Source organism: Lynx canadensis, chromosome B4 (genome assembly GCF_007474595.2).
Source record: "Lynx canadensis isolate LIC74 chromosome B4, mLynCan4.pri.v2, whole genome shotgun sequence".
Classification (NCBI taxonomy): domain Eukaryota; kingdom Metazoa; phylum Chordata; class Mammalia; order Carnivora; family Felidae; genus Lynx; species Lynx canadensis.
In genome coordinates, this window is record NC_044309.1 from 79,433,892 (window position 1) to 79,454,716 (window position 20,825).

General features: G+C 44.9%; 1 protein-coding gene across 2 annotated transcripts; it reads right to left on the minus strand.

Moving 5' to 3' along the window:
* Window positions 1-11,738: 11,738 nt before the first annotated feature.
* ATP5MC2 (ATP synthase membrane subunit c locus 2) lies at window positions 11,739-19,325 on the minus strand. Of its 2 annotated transcripts, none has more exons than XM_030322763.2 (5): window positions 19,245-19,325; window positions 15,854-15,923; window positions 14,549-14,626; window positions 13,799-13,992; window positions 11,739-12,001 (listed from the first exon to the last, which is right to left on the minus strand). In XM_030322763.2, the coding sequence occupies exons 2-5, from the start codon at window positions 15,890-15,892 to the stop codon at window positions 11,887-11,889; spliced, it is 426 nt and encodes a 141-aa protein (XP_030178623.1). In that variant the 5' UTR covers window positions 15,893-15,923; window positions 19,245-19,325; the 3' UTR covers window positions 11,739-11,886. The 2 variants fall into 2 exon arrangements, with proteins under 2 accessions (XP_030178623.1, XP_030178624.1); XM_030322764.1 differs by lacking the exon at window positions 19,245-19,325 and adding an exon at window positions 18,443-18,538.
* Between the last annotated feature and the right edge of the window lie 1,500 nt (window positions 19,326-20,825).

The following is a 20,825-nucleotide window of genomic DNA, read 5'->3' on the forward strand; positions in this document are numbered from 1 at the left end:
GGTGTAGAGATTACTTTAAAAGCTCTTTAAAAAAAAAGAGTGGTCCTTTAAGGTGTATTTATTTCTTATTTTGTGTGTATTTTTGTTTGTTTGTTTTGCTTTTAAATTGCTCCATCTTATAGAAAGATAAACTATAAGATAAGCCATAATGTTAGACATTTCTTTCATTCATTCATCCATTTAAAAACTAGTTACTGAGTGGCTACTATGTCACAGATATTCACAATCTTGTGGCCAAGACAGATATGTACATAAATAATTACAATATAACATAGTTAAGTGTTAAAACAAATGTATGTATAGCCACACAGAGCAAAGAACAAAAAACCCTAGAGCGAGTTGACAAGTTTAGTTTTTTATTGAGCTGTTTTAATGGGTACATATGAGATTTAAAGGGTGGAAGACTATTCCATTTTTTTAAAGATTTTATTTTTAAGTAATCTCTATACCCAACCTGGGGCTCAAACCCACAACCCCGACATCAAGAGTCACATGCTCAGGGCGCCTGGGTGGTTCATTCAATTAAGTGTCCAACTCTTGATTTCAGCTCAGGTCATGATCTCACGGTTTGCTGAGTTTGAGCCCTGGGTAGGGCTCTGCACTGTGAGGAATCTGCTTGGGATTCTCTCTCTCCCTTTCTCTCTCTGCCCCTCCCCACTCACACTCCAGCTTGTGTGTGTGCGCTCTCTTTCTCTTTCAAAATAAATAAACTTACAAAAAAAAAAAAAAAAAAAAAAGAGTCACATGCTCTACCGACTCAGCCAGCCAGGTATCCAGATTATTCAGTTTAAAGAAACGACATATTAAAAAAAAAAAGAAAGAAAGAAAGAAACAACATATTCAAAGGCCTTCATTCCTTCATTGATATATCCCCTTTGGAGAACAATTTGGCAATTCTTCCTTCCTCCCCCGCTCCCTTCCTTATTGATTGATGAATAGTTGACATAGAAGGTTATATTAGTTTCAGGTGTACAACTTGGCAGTTTCTTACATAGTTACACATACATTTACCACATAACCCAGAAATCCAACTCCTGGGTATTTCCTCAAGAGAAATCTACCCACACAAAGACCCATACATGAATGCTTAGGACAGCTTTATTATAAATAGCTCCAAACTGGGAACTACTTAAATGTCTATCAACTGATGAACTGATACAGAAATTATAGCACATCTATACAATGAAATACTACTCAGCAATAAAAAGGAATAATACAGGCAACAGAAGAATCTCAAAAGCATCACATGAAGTGAAAGGAGCCAGACACAAACCCTACATTCTGTATTATGCCATTTCATGACAATCTGGAAAAGTCAAAAGTACAGAGACAGGAATCAAATGAGTGGTTGTGAGAGGCTGTGGTAAAGGTGGTGGTCGGGGGGAGACAGACGATAAAGACACACAAGAACTTGCTGGGGTGATAGAAATGTCCTATATCCCAATTGTGATGGTTACATTATGCTATACATCTGCCCAAAGTCAACACATTATACATTTTAAAATGGTGAATTTTATTGTACATAAATTATTCCTCAATACACCTGAATTATAGGCCATAAAAGGCATTGTAGCTTTCTCCTACTTCTCTCTTGGATCACTCACTAGAAGGGAAGCCAGGTATTGTGAGGACACCCACCACCCTTATGGAGAGGCCCACATGATAAGGAACTGAAACCTCTTGTCAACATGTGAATGAGACACCTTGGAATCTGACCCTCGAGTCCCAATCCTTGAATTAAGTGGGGCTGCTGCTCTGGCCGACATCTTGTCTGCAACCTCAACACAAGTCCTGAGGCGAAACCAACTAGCTAAGCCAGTCCCAAATCCCTGACCCAAAGAAACTGTGGGATAATAAATATTTGTTGTTTCAAGCCACTAAGCCTGGGGTATAACTGTTACACAATTATAGATAGCTAACATACTGTGAGATGGGGGAGTAATCTCAGGTGAAGTTGGTGAAGTGGGTAGAGAGCAGAGATCTTGTAGACTTAGAGGCATTGTGAGTACTTCAGATTCGAGTCCAAGTTCAATGGTAAGGCATTGGTAGTTCTTTTCAGAATAACAATCACAATTTCACTTTAAGTGTCACTCTACTATGGAGTGGTCAAGAACGGAGGCAGACAGACCAGTTAGGAGGCTATTGCAGTGGTATATGTGAGATGATGGTGGTTTAGACTAGGGTGGTGACAGTGGAGATAGATGCATAGAGTCAAGGAAGTAGAGAGGAATCAAAGATGAGTCTAGGGTCTTTTGGTTTGAACAGCTGAAATGAGAATAACTATAAGAGGAATAAACTGGGAGAAGTGATGGATGAAAGCCAGTCCCGAAGGAGTGTATAAGCATAATGTGTTTGCTGCAAATTGCAAACAGGTCAGTATGGTTGGAGTTTATGGTGACTGAATGGGAGGAGAGAGTGATGAGAAAGAAAGCTGAAAACACAGGCATGGAAGAAAGACCCTGTTTACCACCATAAAGTATCTGGACTTTATGCAGCTAGCCACTGGAAGCCACTCGAAAAAAAAATTTTTTTTAAATGTTCATTTATTTTTGAGACAGAGACAGAGTGTGGGTGGGGGAGGGGCAGAGAGAGAGTGAGAGAGGGAGACACAGAATCCAAAGCAGGCTCCAGGCTCTGAGCTGTCAGCACAGAGCCCGACATGGGGCTCGAACTCACAAACCATGAGATTATGACCTGAGCCAAAGTTGGATGCTTAGCTGACTGAGCCACCCAGGCACCCCACCACTCAAAGATTTTAAGTAGGAGAGTGACTAATCAAATTCACATTTTAGAAAGGTAACTAGCAGCTGCAACAAAGAGTTTGGCTTGAAGATGAGAGACATTGGAAACTAGGAGACATTTTTAATAACTTTCTTATTTTAAGGAGGCAGCAAAGTATAGTAGGAAGAACAAATGGCTTTGGAGTCAGACCCAAATTGAAATCTTTTTAATATTCAAGTTTATTTATTTTGTGACAGAGAGATAGAGAGAGAGAAAGGGTGAGTGAGTGGAGGAGGAGCAGAGAGAGAGAGAGAGAGAGAGAGAGAATCACAAGCAGGCTGTGTGATGTCAGCACAGAGCCCAATGTAGGGTTTGATCTCACAAACCATGAAATCATGACCTGAGCTGAAACCAAGAGTCAGACACTTAACCAACTGAGCCACATAGGCACCCCCCCCAATTAAAATCTTGACATAGCAAATTTCCATCTATTACAAGTTGAATCGTGTTTCCCCTCCATCTCCAATTCATATGTTGAAGTCCTAACCCTCGTACCTCAGATGTGACCTCATTTGGAAATAGTCATTGCAGTTGTAATCAGTTAAGATAAGGTCATACAGGGGCACCTGGGTGGCTCAGTCGGTTAAGCGGCCGACTTCGGCTCAGGTCATGATCTCGCGGTCCGTGAGTTCGAGCCCCGCGTCGGGCTCTGTGCTGACAGCTCAGAGCCTGGAGCCTGTTTCAGATTCTGTGTCTCCCTCTCTCTGACCCTCCCCCGTTCATGCTTTGTCTCTCTCTGTCTCAAAAATAAATAAACGTTAAAAAAAATTTTTTTTTAAAGATAAGGTCATACTGGAGGAGGATAAGGCCCTAGTCCAACAATTGGTATCCTTATAAAAAGGGAAAATTTGGTCATAGACATGCACGCAGAGATAATGCCATTTGAACACGAAGGCACAGATCTAGGGGTCAAGGAATGCTACAGATTACCAACAAACCACCGGAAGCTAACAGAGAGGCATGGAACAGATTCTGTTTCACAGTCTTCAGAAGAAACCAACTCCATTGACACATTGATCTTGGACTTTCAGCCTTCAGAACTGTGAGATAATAAATTTCTGTTAAGGCACTCAGTTTGTGGTACTTTGTTCTGGTAACCCTAGCAAACTAATGCACCATGGACAAATTATTCTATTTTGCTAATCCCTAGTGTCCCAATCTGTAAAATGGGGTAATTGTATCTACGTAATAGGTGGTCATGAAGATTAAAAGAAATGGCATTTGTAAAACACTTGGCATAAGCAGGCAATACATAAATGGTATTTTACATTTGTGAGACATTAATGCTACCCAAAGAAAATGGGACATTTCTGGAGATTTTTGGATTGCCCACAACTATCAGCATCATGTGCAATACAATCAAAAAGTAACAGGATAAAGCGGCACCTGGAAAGCTCAGTCGGTTAAGCGTCTGAATCTAGATTTTCGGCCCAGGTCATTATCTCATGATTCCTGAGTTCGAGCCCCACTTCGGGCTCCGAACTGATAGTGTGGAGCCTGCTTGGGATCCTCTCTTCCTCTCTCTGCCCCTCCCTCCCACTCTCTCTCAAAATAAATAAAAAATAAACTTAAAAAAAAGAGTAACAGAATGAATAAGATAATCTTGGAATCCCTTTTTCCTGTTTGATTCGTTAGAAAGGAGCACTGGGATTGTCTTGCTGTCTGTGGGATAGAACACTAGTACAAGAACCACAAGCATCCTCAAAGGCAGGAAGATTGAGGCTAGCCTAACATCCTGTGGTGGGGTCAAGTTGGAAAGGGAAGGAGGTGAACAAAGCTAAAGAATGGGCGAGATACCTTAGGCCTCCAGGCTTCCCAGCTCACTTCCTTAGGTAAAAAATTTAGGCCAGGGATTGTCCTCTCCTCAGCTCCATAAGGGAAACCCAACAGAGGCCTCACCAGTCTCTGGAACGCCTAGTCCTTTCAAGCAGGGAGTCCCTTGCCAAAGCAAACAATCCCAGCTCTACGATTGTGCTCTGGCTGGGGTAGGGGAGAACAAAGATCCCTTTCTTTGCTTCCCCAACTCTATGGCTCCAGCCAAAGGCACTGTTTACACAATCTTCCCTGGTGAAGAATTTGTTCCTTTTCTCTCTCTAGGTTGCAGCTGGAAAAGATTGACTCCCTTCTCGCCTGTTTCTTTTCCCCAGATCTCTGGTCAGGAAAAGTGCCCAATACCTGAACCTCCCACCCTCAGACAGGATGTCAGCACACTTAGCAGTAACTCTAGGCCCTTTTGTGATGTGACAGAGTACCTCGAAGTTTTCAGGGCAGAAAGCTTATCTGGCTGGGAAAGGAAAGCTGGCTGGAGAGACCGGGAGACTAACTTGTCTCCATTCCAATTCTGTTTATTCCTCTCTTATTCCCAAAGGATTCCTAGGCTTTCCCGAGTCCATCTGTACAACTGAATCAAATAATCAAAATCCAGGGCAGAGCTGGCTTCCTTCTTTAAAAGGACGATAAGGTGGGTAGGATGAAAATAGTGTTTTCTAAGGGGAAAAGTTTTTCTTTAGTCTTTAGTTTAATTCCAACAGTACATGTTTCCCTCAAGCCCTAAAACAAAGCAAGGAGGAGGAAAGGAAGCCCCAGAGTGGTGGAGTCTAATTTTAGCACTGGCGGAGAATCCTAGTGTTAAGTTACTCCTGGTAAATTAGTAATCAAGAAAGAGCAGAGATAGAGACAATTTATAAGATCTTATGTGCCAAAAAGAAGTTTCAAAATCCAATTTTGGGGCACCTGAGTGGCTCAGTGGGTTAAGCATCCGACTTCAGCTCAGGTCATGATCTCACAGTTGGTGGGTTTGAGCCCTGCATCTGTCTCTCCGCCGTCAGCACAGAGCCCACTTCAGATCCTGTCTCCCTCTCTCTCTGCCCCTTTCCTGCGCACGTGCGCTCTTTCCCTTAAAAATAAACATTAAAAAATTTTTTTAATCTAATTCCACTTATTTCAATGACATCTCCAGGAGGCGCATCTCAAGGAAATCTGCTCATTTCACACCAGGGAAGGAACTTGAAGCATAAGAAGACTGTACCAAAAGTGACTTGAACCCAGGATTCTGGGACTTTCAATCTGCTCATTTCTATACGGCCAAGCTGCTTTCTGAAAATTTTATAGGTCTTTTGCACTGCACAAATTTTCCTGAGCTAAATCCCTACTGACTATTCCCCTGTTGCTATGGGAGTTATAGGCTAGCTGTTTGTTATCCTTTGCAGCTATGTTTTGGAAACTTAAAGTCCTCGCTCCAAATGCTGGGAGATGAGAATGGAAAGGCCTTAAAGGTACAAAAGGGATGCAAGTCTGTCTGGTCTCGGATACCACCCATACACACACATAACACCTCTTGCCCCGCAAGATCTGCAGAGTTGGTTTCTGTAAAAGCAGCTACAGGATTCCTGGAAGGCTCTAATCTACAATGGTTAAAAATATCCATCTTGAGGGCAGAGCTGAGCCAACTAAACTGAGCCTGTCCAGATACCCAGGAAATGAGCAGTGGGGTAAAATGAACCCAGGGGGAGGCAAAATGCTACTTATCTGCAAGTTAACAACAAGGATGGTAATTGTAAGAAAAACAGACTAATCACCTTCACTGAGAAATCTGAAAAAACTGTCTAATCTGTCTTTCCCTCTCCACCGATGGTATTGTGGCTCCTCTACCTTGTGTTGTGATATAATATAGGCAGCGTTGGTCATCGGTTTCTATCTGGTTTTATTACTTTCTGCCTAGATAATCTCAAGGACCGAGTCATCACTGTTGAATCTGAGTCTCCGTTTTCTCATCTTTTAAAACAAGAAAAAGTATCTATTTCATACAAATGAAATGACTATGGTAGAAGACCATGGTATACAATTTGTGTTTAAAGGTCTTTCCTTCTTTAGCCTTTCTGAGCTAGACTAGATTCAATGAAGTCAGGAGGCAGAGGGTCAGAGAAGTCAATTTTTGGGTTTTTTCTCAGCGCAAGATTCAGATGAAATGTTACTCCTTTTCCAGATTGAAAGGTTGCATTTGTGTAAGCTATCTATTGCTACATAACAAATTATCATAAACTTAGTGGTTTAAAACAACATCCATTTATCACCTTACTGTTCCATCATAAATCCAGGAAGCCTTGATTATCTTCTCTGCTTAGGGTCTCACAGAGCCAAAGTCGAGGAAGGTGTTGACTGGGCTGAAATCTTAAGAGGTTTTGAGGAAACAAACACTTCCAAGTTCATTTAGGCTGTTGGCAGAGGTCAGTTCCTTGTAGTTGTAGGACTGAGGTCCCCATTTCCTTGCTGGCTCCTGTTTAGGGGGTCAATTTCAGCTCGCAGAGGCCACCTTTCAGTCCTTGCCTGTGGTCCCCTAGGTCTTCAAAGCCAGCAATGGCACCTTGAATCCTCAAATCTCCCGTTTCTCTTTCTGCCACCAGACTAAGAAAACTCTTTGCTTTTAAGGGTTCATGTGATTAGATCACACCCACAAAGATAATCTATCTCAGTCAACTGTGCCATGTTAATGTAACAAAACCACATGCATCATATCCCATCAAATTCACAGGTTCTGGGGATTCAAGCAGGACATATTTAGGGGAGTCATTAAAAAAATCCTGCCTACCTCAGCATTTATTCAAAAGATGAAAGGAAAGAATCTCTTATGGGGTAAGGGGACAAAGAAAGTGGGAACAAACTATCTAACCATTCACGCTAATAAGAGAAGCCAAGCATTTGAGAGGAGAGAGGTCTGACCTCATCCTCATCTACCCATCATGCCTTCTGCCATTTCTTTTTTTTTTTTTTTTAACGTTTATTTATTTTTTTGAGACAGAGAGAGACAGAGCATGAACGGGGGAGGGGCAGAGAGAGAGGGAGACACAGAATCGGAAACAGGCTCCAGGCTCTGAGCCATCAGCCCAGAGCCTGACGCGGGGCTCGAACCCACAGACCGCGAGATCGTGACCTGGCTGAAGTCAGACGCTTAACCGACTGCGCCACCCAGGCGCCCCAACCTTCTGCCATTTCTAAGGTTGCTAGTTTGATCACAATATACTTCTTAACATTCACAGTACCTGGAGCTAAATCCTCAAAAATAAAAACATTTTAAAGAATGCTTGGGGACTAAAAAAATCACCTTGTATTTTAATTTTTCCTCATCAAACAGTGAGAACACCAAGCCGTCCAAGAGTGTGTCCTAAGAATTCATGTTGGAAAATGCATGATAATTTTAGATATGACTCAATAAAGACAATTTCTTTGCTCAAAAAGAGGATGAGGACAATATAATCTCCTCACCAGTGTGATGCTACTCCTCTCCCTTTTTCTATTTCAGAATTCAACCTGAATATTCTTTCACCTCATTTCTCTTCAAAGGATGTAAGACACAGAGCAGTCTCTAGGTTCCTGGACACCAACTTATGCTAAATTATCAGTGTTGTTCCTGAATACGTATCTCATCCTGATGACCTGACAAAGCCTTAAATTAATAAATCCATCTGGAAAGGGAGGCTGAAACAGGGTTACTCATTATTGCTGTTTAGCATTTAGAGGATCTCCAAAGGACATCATCTTCCTCCCTAAATGGCATTCTTCCCCTGGTTCTGAAGAAATGCAAAGGACTCTTGAAAAAACTAAGGCAGAAGAGGGAAGCAAGCCTCGCTATCTTCAGCATCCCTGGGTTCTCTCTCAGATGCATTATGGCTAGACTTTATAAATTTTGGATAGTCAGTTCCCTTTTCTATGCCAACCATAGAAAAGGGAGAAGCTATCTCCAAAATGCCTGTGATATGCCCTGAGGTCCATGGGGAATGAGAAAGCAAATAATAATTATATATTAAATTTTGAAGGTACCATCCTTTCCTTTTCTTGGACCTGTGTCTATGCACATAATTCCTGAGATGAACATTATTATCCCTATTCAATAGATGAGAAACTGAGGTCCTAGAAAGTTACTGGGTAGTGATCTGTCTAACATCACAGTGGCCATGGTAGAAGAGAGATTAGAACATTTCCCAATATACCTGAAACTAATGTAACACTGTGGTCCACTATAATTTTTTTATGTTTATTTATTTTTGAAGGAGAGAGAGAAAGAGCGTGAACAGGGGAGGGGCAGAGAGAGAGGGAGACACAGAATCTGAAGCAGGCTCCAGGCTCTGAGCTGCCAGTACAGAGCCTGATGCGGGGCTTGAACTCACAGCCATGAGTTCATGACCTGAGCTGAAGTCAGATGCTTAACTGAGCCATCAAGGTGCCCCCAATATACTTTAAAAAAATATCTGATTTCAAATCATGGGCTCTTTCTAAACTACAAGGGCAAGAAGAAAACTTTCATTACAGGGGCACCTGGGTGGCTCAGTCGGTTAAGCGTCTGACTTCGGCTCAGGTCATGATCTCATGGCTCATGAGCCCCAGGTTGGGATCTGTGCTGACAGCTCAGAGCCTGGAGCCTACTTCGGATTCTGTGTTCCTCTCTCTCTCTCTCTCTCTCTCTCTGCCCCTCCCCCACTCACACTCTGTCTCTCCCTCTCTCTCAAGAATAAACATTAACAATTTTTTTGAGAGAGAAAAAAAAAAAGCTTTCATTACATAATGTGATCAAAGTTGGAAAGATCTCTAGGAAATTTGCTCTTGGACCCTCTACTGAAACATAGCACTCCTCTTCTCCAGGTTATTAGTAGCTTTGGCTGCCAGCAAATTGTCTCCTGGGGCTTGAAAGAGAGAGGTTGCCTTGACTCCTCCCGAAGAAATTTGCTTCCAAGCTTCTTGCAACACCATCTCATCATTCACCTCAGCGAGAACAAAAACACAAGGCCACTAAACCTTGAGTTCTCCAAGCACCTAAGCTGATAAGGGATTAGCTAGAATCCATCCCAAAGAAAGGGCCAAGGAGAGAAAGAAAACAGGATACTGGATGACTCAGAAAGGGGATGGGCAGCGGACCGACCAGACATACAAATTCAAGACCAAAAGAGAGGTCTATTCCTCATCTCAAAATATGTAGATACTTTCCACCTACTCTTGGCTCGAGCTGTTCTGGTGAAAGCCCCACTTAGAGCCCCACAGCTCACAATACACTTAGCTGGGAACAGCATAGAAATCTAGAAGCAAACCGTGGATAGGATCCCTCTCAACCCTTGATCACAACAGCAAAAGTACAAGGGTGAAAGATTTTGGATGACCTGCTTTCTGAGAATGTTTACTCTTGGGTTAAGTCTCTACCCTGGGCTTTAATTTTATAGTCCTCAATTAAACCAAAAGAAAAACTGTTGTGGTCGTTCACATTATCACGAAAGGACTTTAACCCAGTTACTTGAAGCATGCGTTGTGTATCTAAAAGTGTATCCAGCCTTTAGAAAATACAATTCTTGGGGCACCTGGGTGGCTCAGTTGGTTGAGCGTCCGACTTCAGCTCAGGTCATGAACTCACGGTGAGTTTGAGCCCTGCGCCAGGCTCTGTGCTGACAGCTCGGAGCCTGAAGCCTGCTTCAGATTCTGCGTGTGTGTGTCTCTCTCTCTCTGACCCTCCCCTGCTCATGCTGTCTCTCAAAAATAAATGTTAAAAAAAATACAATTCATTACTTTTTACTAACCTCACTGTCCAAAGTCCCTCTTGAGGGGATTTTTAAGGGAAAAGGTTTACTTTGCTTATTCTGCCCTTTCCTTCATGCTTGGGAAAATAAGTCACTGGCAACACTGGGCTTGGGGAGTCCCACAAGATTGAGTATGGTAGTCTGACACCCTGATTAGAAGATGTGATCCTTGCTCTAGCTCCAGCTCAGCTACTGAATGTTCCTGAGAATCCTTTGACTTTTCAAAGTCTCAGTTTCCTCATTTTTGAAGTGAGGTGGATGGGTGAGATGACCAAGTAAAAAATTTGACAAAGATATTACTGAGAGGGGTGCCTGGGTGACTCAGTCCGCTATGCATTTGACTTTGGCGCAGGTCATGATCTCACATGAGTTCAATCCCTGCATTGGGCTCTACGCTGACAGCTCAAGAGCTTGGAGCCTGCTTCAGATTTTGTCTCCCTCTTCCTCTGCCTCTCCCTCGCTTGTGCTCTCTCTCAAAAATAAACAAACATTAAAAAATATATATTGCTGAGATACATCATGCTAAATACTATTAGGGATACAAAATGAACATGACATAGTCCCTTAAAAAAACCAATAGTCTAACTTGGAAGATAAAGGACACACATGTACATAGCAAATCCACAATTTACACAGACCCTAAGCATTATAAAGGATACAACATGATCTACAGTCCTTTATTTGAGTTAATGCTCATTTGACTGATGGTAGATGGAAACCAGATGAAAGTTTCATGGAGTAAGAGGTAGCATTTAAACTCAGTCTTTAAAGACAACAGGGAGTTTGAAAAAGAGGAAAGTGAGCAAAGATTCAGGAAAAAGAAAGCAGAGATGGCCAAAGGGCAAGGCGTGAAGATAAGGACAGGAAAGAGGGAAAGTATTTAAAAAATGACAATACCACTTTGGGTAGAGTATGGGAATAATAAAAGATAAAGCCAAGAAAGCTGAGGGCAGACTGTTATTGAATTGGTAAATGACAAAAACTACTCTTATACTTAAGAATTAACCTGGCAGTGGTGGGCAGAAGTAAATGCTAGAGGGAAGAGACTGGAGGCAGAAGGCCAGTTAAAAGGTTACTGCAATAGACCAAGTGGGTGGCGAGGAGGCCCTGAGCCAGGATAGTAGCAGTGGCAACAGAGAGCCCATTAGTCAAAACGTTAAGCCACTGCTGTTCGTTTCTACTGACCCAGTCCTCCAAGATAACAGGCCATCCCCGGTGAAAATTATTAAAAAAGGAGTGCTAATTTGAATAAAGCTTTCCTGACACAAAGAATAAAGAACAAGTGAGCCCAGACTCATGGTGAACTTAGAACTGTCACCACCCTCTAGGCCTTACACTCTCACCAAGGCACTCAGCCAACTAAGGAGAACAAATATACACAGGAGACACAAGAAAAGATCTTATTAATACAGTATTTATTTGTCTTCCCTCTGTCAAACCCTGAGCCAACCACTTTCCCCAGGCTGCCTGGGGAGGTATAGGAAAAGGAACATACAGGGCAGACGTGACACGGGAAAAAGACCTATGGGAGGTGGAGACGGCTCCTTCACATGGCGAAGAGGATGAGAAAGGCCACCATCAGGCAAAATAGCCCCATGGCCTCCGAGAGGGCAAAGCCCAGAATGGCGTAGGAGAAGAGCTGCTGCTTCAGAGAGGGGTTCCTGGGAGAAGGGGAGGAGAAAAGACTGAATTTCTAGTCCACACAAAGAAAAAGATAAACATCAAAGGTGGGCTCGGGGAAAATTCATCTCCTCAAGCTCATCTTATGTAATGAGTCTCTCATGGTGGCACCATCAGGCCCCAATTCCTGCCGGATCCATCAAGGGCTCTACAGAGACTGAGTGATGGGAGTGGACAATCCAAAATTCTTTAACATGGCCCAGGTACAAACATAACCTCCTCTAGTGGATCACCCATAGCCTAACTTAAGGCCTCTGGGCCTGGACCTTTAACTATCCAGGGCTCAACCAGGATGGAACAGGTACCCAGAGTGGCAGAATCTATCAGAGCAGTGTTCTGAAACCTGAAGGAGCAGAACCCCAATAAAAAAATGTACAAAAGCCGAACTACAATGTTAAAAAAGTGGGGGATTTTAAAGGTTTGGTCTCCTCTTTATTCTTTAGATGGTCTTTGGGCATACTTCAGAACTCTATGGCCTGATAAAACACAACCAGAAAAACCCTCTACAATGGGGTTTTTCTAGTGGTGTTCCATAAAGCCAGGGGACACACTACCTTCTTTCACTTCAAACTAGTTAAAGATTTGGGCTTTAAGAAATGCGGGGGGAAGGGGGGGTGCCTGTGTGGCTCAATCGGTTGGGTGTCTTGACTCTTGATTTCGGTCATGATCTCACGGTTGGTGGGACTGAACCCTGAGTCCAGCTCTGTGCTGCTGGTGTGGAGCCCACATGGGATTCTCTCCCTCTCTGTCCCTCCCCTGCTTGTGTGTGCACATACTCTCTCTCTCAAAATAAACTTAAAAAAAAAAAAAGCCTACAAATGGTCTGTGGGGTTTAGATTATGAGTCAAAATGGGATAAAGGTAAGTCTTCCAACTTTGAAAGTCAATATATAATTTCTATTTCCCTTACTCTGTCACTTCTGGAAGCCTTGACGGATAAGGTAAAGCAACGCCAGCTTTCAACAGAACTGTGGATGCAGAAGCAGTCAGGCTTCTTGTTTCATATACATCCTAAAAAATAAACCTATTTCCTCAAAGGCATTAAGAGAACTTGCAGGTCTCTAGAGGATTAATTTAGTTCTAACAGTGAGTTGCCAGGGGTTGGTGGGGACTAAACAGTCCCAAGTGTCAGGAAACTGTGGGGCTGGCTGCAAAGGCAGTTTTCCCAGGAGTGATGGGGGGGGGGGGGGGCAGGAATTCCCAGGGATGGGGAAAAACAGTAAAGAAACCACAATGCTGACTTGAGGCTCTAGATCAGTGGTAGCCAACTTTCTCCGTAAAGAGCTAGATAGTAAACGTTTTAGATGCTGTGGGTCACATACGGTCTCTTTTTCATGACCTTTTAAAAATGTTAAACCCATTCTTAGCTCAGCTATACAAAAAACAGGCGGTGGCTCGATATGGCCCTCCACCTCAGTTTGCTGACTCCTACTCTAAACCAAAGCTTTTCAATGGAATTTTCCAATATGGTAGCCACTAGTCACACGTGGCCACCTAGCCACATTATGAGTACACAAAATTTAAACTTTGTGTACTTTTAGTTAATTAAATTTTTATTTATTTTTATGTAACGTCTGTGCCCAATATGGGGCTCGAACTCATGACCTGAGATGAAGAGTCACATGTCCTACTGACTGAGCCAGCCAGGTGTCCCTAGTTAACTAAAATTTGAACTCAAATAAGTTCATGTGGCTACTGTATAGGAAATATAGCTCAAGATCCCCAGATATTTCTGCCCAGACCTCTGGAAACAGAGAGCCAATTGAGGGCCCAGCTTACCTGGCATAACCAATGATGAGGCTCCCAAACACAGTCCCAATTCCAGCCCCAGAACCAGCCACCCCAACTGTGGCAGCCCCAGCCCCAATGAACTTGGCTGCTGTGTCGATGTCCCTTGAAGCAGCGCTGGTTTGGAAACCGCGGCTAGGAATAAGTGAGGTCAGGGGACGTGGGGCTGCCCAGCTGCTGAGGCTCTGTGAAGAAGATGCAGGTAGAGGATAAACATTGTAAGAAATCCCTTTTTTGTTTCAGAAAGTTTTGTACCATTTAAACCCTTTATGCTATCACATTCCATGGCTTCTCTCCCAAACAGAAAAACTTTTAACTCCCTGGAAAATCCCCTAACATGCTGCCAAGCAGAACTCTTTGATGCAAGAGGTAGACATCAAATACCTTCAAAATTCAGGTGTGCTCTAGAAGTGTAAGACTGAAGACCTAGCCTGTTCTTGGTGCCCTGAAATCATCGTCTTCCTGGGACCAACTGCCACCAAATGAAGTCAGTAAACCAGGTCACATAATGGTAGTTATCAGCAGCACACATGGGCATGCACTGCCAGTGGCAAAAACTGGAACACTAGATCATATGTGGTATCAACTGTCCTCCACCCTCACCTAAAGCCAATGGCCTTGATCCTTCACTAACTTTAGTCTGTGATGATCGTCCTCGGCACTCCCCCTACTGGTGCTGCCAGGTAACCCTCTTCCCCCCTCACCCCCAACCACAGGCCCAATTTCCACCTTATAAGGTACCTCATCTGTCAGTGTCTCTGGTGGTTTTAGTGCCACTGCAGACAGTGATCGGCTCAACAGCTGAGAGGTGCTCCTGACCTAGGGGGAATGACACAAGGGCAAGAGGGTCAAGGATGGCTGTGGAGGAATTTCAGAACCACCCCAAGTTGTTTCGTGGATGCCCCATTCATTCTCTTGATCTTCCATCATTCTTTACTTCCAGTAAATTTTAGACTCAAGAACCAAACCAGTTCTCTTGCTTCCTAGGCTTCTCCTTTGTTTTAAGGGAAGAAACGTACTTCCTTTCGGGCTATGAGGTATTACCCACTCTCCCCATACCCTTTTACAGGCCTCTAGAACAGGAAGAAATCTAAGCCTCAGAAGCATTTGCTTCACTCAGTGAGAGAGATATATTTTGGTAATGGCCAACCCATAAGAGGGAAGCCAATGATTAGAGGAGCATTTTTCCCTAGACACATCCTTCAGGAAAATAGGCACAAAGATCCACGTTCAAAATTCACCCCTTCTCGTAGCCTTTTCTGACTAACCCTAAACCAAAGCAGACAACATGGTAGTTAACAGCCAGGGTTTTAATCAGACAGATCTAGATTCTAATCTTAGCTTTACTTCAGCTGTGTGATCTTAGGACAAGTCACTTAAATCTTTCTAAGCCTGCTTTCTCTTCTACCAAATTGGAATGCTGTACCTCAGGGTTGATTTGAGGAATAAATGAGATTATGTATACAAACTGGTAAACTCAGGTGCTCAATCAATGGTTACCCCCCCCCAATAATATTATCACTCCTTTTCACTTACAGATGTATAAACCAATTGCCTCCACCATCTAATAATCTATAAATTCTTCCATGCTGTTGCTTGTTAAGTCAAAATATTTTTCCAACGTGTATCTCCGTGTGTTTCAACTTGCCACCCAAATTGAAGCTTCCAGAGGGAACTCCCAGGTATGACTCTGACACTCAGCGCAAGATCCTGAACACAGCGTGTACTCGGTCCAAGTTAGGCTACCTACTTCAAGCTTACCATTCCTGGCAGGGTTCCAGTTTACAGGCACACAGAGTTTCAAGATAGGAATAACCTGACCTTATTCGAGATTCTCATTTACACTCTTCTAACATAGTTGGATGAAAAGAATTAACTGGCCTCCAAGGGATCTGAGACAGGGGTGCCTGGTAAGCATTCACTCTCTGCTGTCAGGCTAACGCGGCAAAGGACCTTCCCTCAACCCAGCTGTGAAGAGCAACGTGTGGCAAGGAAGAAACACGATGCCCCTCTTCAAAAACTTTCCCAGAAAAGGCAAGCACTCACCAAGAAGGGGGAGGAGACGAACTTTGCACAGGTATACATTTTCAGGGGATGAGGGGCTGTGGCAGGAGAGCTGGAATTACAAAAGTAGCGCTATAAATATTGTCCTTGTTCATCAAAGGGTATCTTTTTTTTTTTTTTTAACATTTGTTTTTGAGAGACAGAGAGAGACAGAGCATGAGTGGGGGAGGAACAGAGAGAAAGGGAGACACAGAATCCGGAACAGGCTCCAGGCTCCGAGCTGTCAGCACAGAGTCTGACGCGGGGCTCGAACCCATGAACTGTGAGATCGTGACCTGAGCCGAAGTCAGACGCTTAACTGACTGTGCCACCCAGGCGCTCCAAAGGATATCCTTAATAGCAGAAAAGGTGCTGTTAAATTTACATGGCCCAAACAGCACAGTAAATGACCTCAAGTCATCAGCAGAGACGGAATTAAAACCCTGAAGTCAAGGGACACCTGGCTGACTCAGTCAGTTAAGTGTCTGACTCTTAGGTCACAATCTCACAGTTCATGGGTTTGAGCCCTTGCATCAGGCTCTGCACTGACAGTGCAGAGCCTGCTTGAGAGTTTCTCTCTCTGCCCCAATATCCCCGCGTGCACACACACTCTCAGAATAAATAAACTTAAAAAATAAAACCTTAAAGTCAAGATTCCTCCACACAGCTTCCAAGATTTCCTTATAATCAAGTGACTCCCCCTAGTCTGAACAAGGAGCCACCTGGTCTCAGCTTTAAGATTTGTTATTCATTTCTACAGCTTCACGAGTTGTGGTCAGAGGAAGTTCCCGTGTCTTCTGCCTAAATTTTCCTTACTCTCTCTAAAAGGAACTCTTCTCAAGACTTCATTGTCTGGGACTAAAACTGCTGCCCTTTAAGGACTCTTGGGAGATAGCTGTTGGTGGCCAAGACCCTGGAAGGATCTCCAAAAATCTTTTTACTGAAATCCCTGGAAGTTATTGGACTCCTCAAAAGACTTCCATTTCCTACATTAATTAACAGGGCGAGGCAGGCCCAGGAAGAATCCTGCCTTTACTCTAATTAGCCACGACTGTTAACGTATTCATTTGCACCATCACACTAAGAGGCATTCTATTTTGTATGCCGAAGACCTAAAACAGAGCTGACACCCTGTAGGTGCCTAAGTTAGTAGAAATTATCTGAGAGAGGAGTGGGTGGGTTAAAGACCTACAAAAAAGAATTTCTTCAAGGTTCATGTGAACTAGTTACCTGAAGGCAGGGATGGTATATGTATTAAAAAATGCATATTCAAAAAAAAAATACATATTCGGGTGCCACTTTAGACCTTCCTGGACAAGCTCTCTGGTGATAAGGCCCAAGTATCCTATATTTCAAACAAGCTTCTCAAGTGATCCTTAGGTACACCGGGAGCACAGTCTTCTTTGTTTTTGTTTTGTAACATTTATTTTTGAGAGAGAGCACAAACAGGGGAGGGACAGAGAGGGAGACACAGAATCCGAAGCAGGCTCCAGGCTCTGAGCTGTCAGCACAGAGCCCGACGTAGGACTCGAACCCATGAACCATGAGATCATGACCTGAGTCAAAGTCTGATGCTTAACTGACTGAGCCACTCAGGTACCCCAAGAGCACATTCTTAAAATCAGTCCTGAAATGATGGTGGTGGTAGATCCAGGACTTGAAATCTCACACTTAATACTTCTTAATATGCTACAAGTTGAAATACTCAGGATTACTTAAACCTGTTAAAGGACACTTCCTTAAAGGAGTTGTACTCAATATTTTCCCAGGTTACACCTCTGAATCCAGAATCTTAGTCACTTTTGGATTAATCCATGCCTTCAACTCTTGTCCCCTGTCTTAAACTGCCCATAAGTTAACTCTAACCCAATTCTGCTGCAGATTATAAAGGTTTTCTTGGGTCAAAATCCAAAATTACCCTAATATTTTAAAAAAGAAGGGCTCCTGGGTGGCTCAGCCGTTTAAGTGTCTGACTCTTGATTTCGGCGCAGGTCACGAGCTCGCGGTTGGTGAGATCCAGGCCCACATCAGGCTCTGAGCTGACGGCATGGAGCCTGCTTGAGATTCTCTCTCCCTCTCTCTCAAAAAAATAAAGAAAAGAAAAGAAAAGAAAAGAAAAGAAAAGAAAAGAAAAGAAAAGAAAAGAAAAGAAAAGAAAAGAAAAGAAAAGAAAAGGAGTAAAGCACCTGGCTGGTTCAGTCAATAGGGCATGTGATTCCTGAGTCCTGAGTTCAAGCCCCAAGTGGGGCATAGAGCTTACTTAAAAAATAATAAACAAGTAAATAGTTTTTTTCCCCAAGGCAATTAAACCTCAATATTATCATTCATAAAATATAGCTGGGGGGGTTAAATTAAATAACGTGTAAACAGCGGAAAGTAGTGCTGACGTGTTACAAGTCCACAACAAAAGGTGGCAATTAAGGGAGCCCTGCGCAAAGTACGGATGCCTCCACTGGCCACCTAACCAGGCAAGTCTGGACCTGTTAGCTTAGGACACCTCGGACCACAGCCTCATCCAGAATCAGCGGGCCTACATCATCATGAGTTTATTCCTTCGTGTAGATCAGCCGAATTAGGGGGCTGCTGACTTACCCATTCCCTTCCTTAAACCTTCTTTTCCTCTTGAGAGCAGGGCCAGGGGACTCTTGGTAGACCCTTGACAGGAAAGCTGGCCGGTGAAGACTATCCCAGGCTGCCCCACACGACTCTCTTGGGCCTGCTGCCTCTAACAGAAAACCTCGCTATTAGCCCACCACTTCTGTTTCCTCCAACTTCACTGGAGTGGAAGGAGGAGAAACTGGGAGACAGCCAATGGTTTCAAAGAAACCGGCCTCTTTCCTGCCATAGGTCTCCCCAGGACACAGCCTGAACGGAGAAGGTGTTTTGGCTGTTTTGTTCTACCACGTTCACGTTTACTTTTAAAACAGACTATCTGCTCTCTCCATTGCTCGTGGCATCTGAAGTCCTGGGGCCAAGTCTTGCAGTTGCTGGGTAAGAATGGAACGAGTCAGAAAGCGAAGGGAAAGCAATAAAAAGGAGGAGAGAGCCGGAGGTTTGTGACAACTCTGAACAGTCTAGAGGGTGAGACAAGAGCGTCTGCAAGGGTCGAGAGGAAAAGGTGAAAACGAGCCCTCTGGGATTGGACTTTCACCGGCTCCAAGGCGGTCTTCCCTCCCCCCTCCCACGAGACATCCAAGATGGCGCCAGGCCCGCGCGGTTGGAGGTCACGGCACGCGGAAGGGGCAGCCCTAAGGCGCGGGAGTACCAGGCCCAAGGGAGGGCGTCAGGGCCAGGGTGGGAGCATGCAAGGTAAGGACCTCAAAGGACTCGTGCGCGGTGGGGTGTCCCGCGCGCGTGCGCGGCGCATCGCGGGCGCGAGGGCCCAAGGCCTTACCTGCTCCCAGTGCACAGAAGACAGAGAGGGGCGGGGGGAGGGCGGGAAGAGCGAAAGGAAGGCTCGGCGCAGGCGCGGCCTGAACCAACGAGTCGTTCTTCTAAGGATAGAAAAATCGCAGCGTTGAGGGTCGGCCCAGGCTCCACAGCGCCGCCTGCCAGCTTTGTGGCCGCATTCGGCCAGTCGCTCCACCTGGTGTTTGAGAGGAGAAACTGCAGGCGGAGCCGACCCTCTACAGAAATGAGGACAACTGCAGTGCAAACGGATCTGTAACGTGGCCGGCGGTTTGGTCGGCTCGGCGTTTGGGATCTTGGGACTCACGTCCCCGTACCCAGCATGTGCAGTCACATTGTCAGCCCCGCCCACACCAGAAATTCAGTGTTAAATCACAAACACCGGGTTTGGGGTTCGGTGCCCAAATGTGGCAGAAGGAAAATGAAGTCATGGGACTCCTGTCTTCTGTCGCCCAGGGACCCTGACTTTATGGATGGGAAACCCGTTCCGTGGGCGAATAGTCAGCAAAGTGCCCCAGCTGCCTGTGGCGGCCCCGCCTTTATTTTCCTCTCTTTCTTATTCTAGCGATCAGCCGTGAGGAAACCAGCGTCATCGAACCAGAAGATAGGGGCTAATGATGATTGTGACTCAGGCGTCCTGACACTAAGCCTTCTCTCCGGAGTCCTGAGACAGTCAAGGAATAGTAGGCACCAGGGACCTGTAGTGAGGCTGTGAGGTCACTGCAGGCATGCCCGGGCCTCTGCCCAGGCTCCATTCGTGGGAGTTAAGCAGTTCCCCATGAGGCGCTCTCATGGAAGCCTCTCCGCTTCTCCATCGTGCCCTTTTGCTCTTCCTTTCCAAAATAAATTGGGGGGTGGGGGGAAGCTCCGGCCCTCATCCCTTCTTCTAGGCCTCTTGGTCTCGGGAGACAGGTTCTGAGCAGCCCCCTTGGAAGGAGGGCAGCAGGGCCTACCCACTTTTCCTCATGCCCAAACCCCAGCTACCCAGGCATCGCGCTTGAATGCAGCACGAGAAGGACGGGGAAAGCTCACCAAACCCCCATAAAAAATAAAAAATAAAAAGAGAGCCGCGGCTGTAAATAAAGCCAAATCCGCCACCCTCTGAGGGGCCGTTTGTCCTCCCCTCCTTGGCCCCGTCCTTCCCGCCGCCCCCTCCCGGCTCCCGGGCCCCGCGGCGCCCCGGCCCCGAGCTCCTCCATTTAATCGGATTTGGGAGAAGGGGAGGATAAATCACGGCAGCAGCTTTACGGTCCCGGAGGAGAGGCGAGCCGCAGCCAGGCACACCCCGGCCGGCGATAAAAACCGCCGCTGAAAGCCCACGGAGCAATTTCCCGGGACCCCGAGCGACGCCATTACAGGAATGTAATTTTGCCCGGATGAGGCCCCGAGTTTAATTATCCTCGCGGAGGAATTTCAATGCGGCCAATCCATCTTGCAGGCGGGCGGCAGAGGGATTTATATGGGCCCGTTATTTCACACCGATCCTCCATCTGCATTTTTATGGCCCTGAGCTCCTGAAAGGGAGGGGAAAGAGTGGGGAGAAATCGGAGACGCGGGCGAGAAGGGT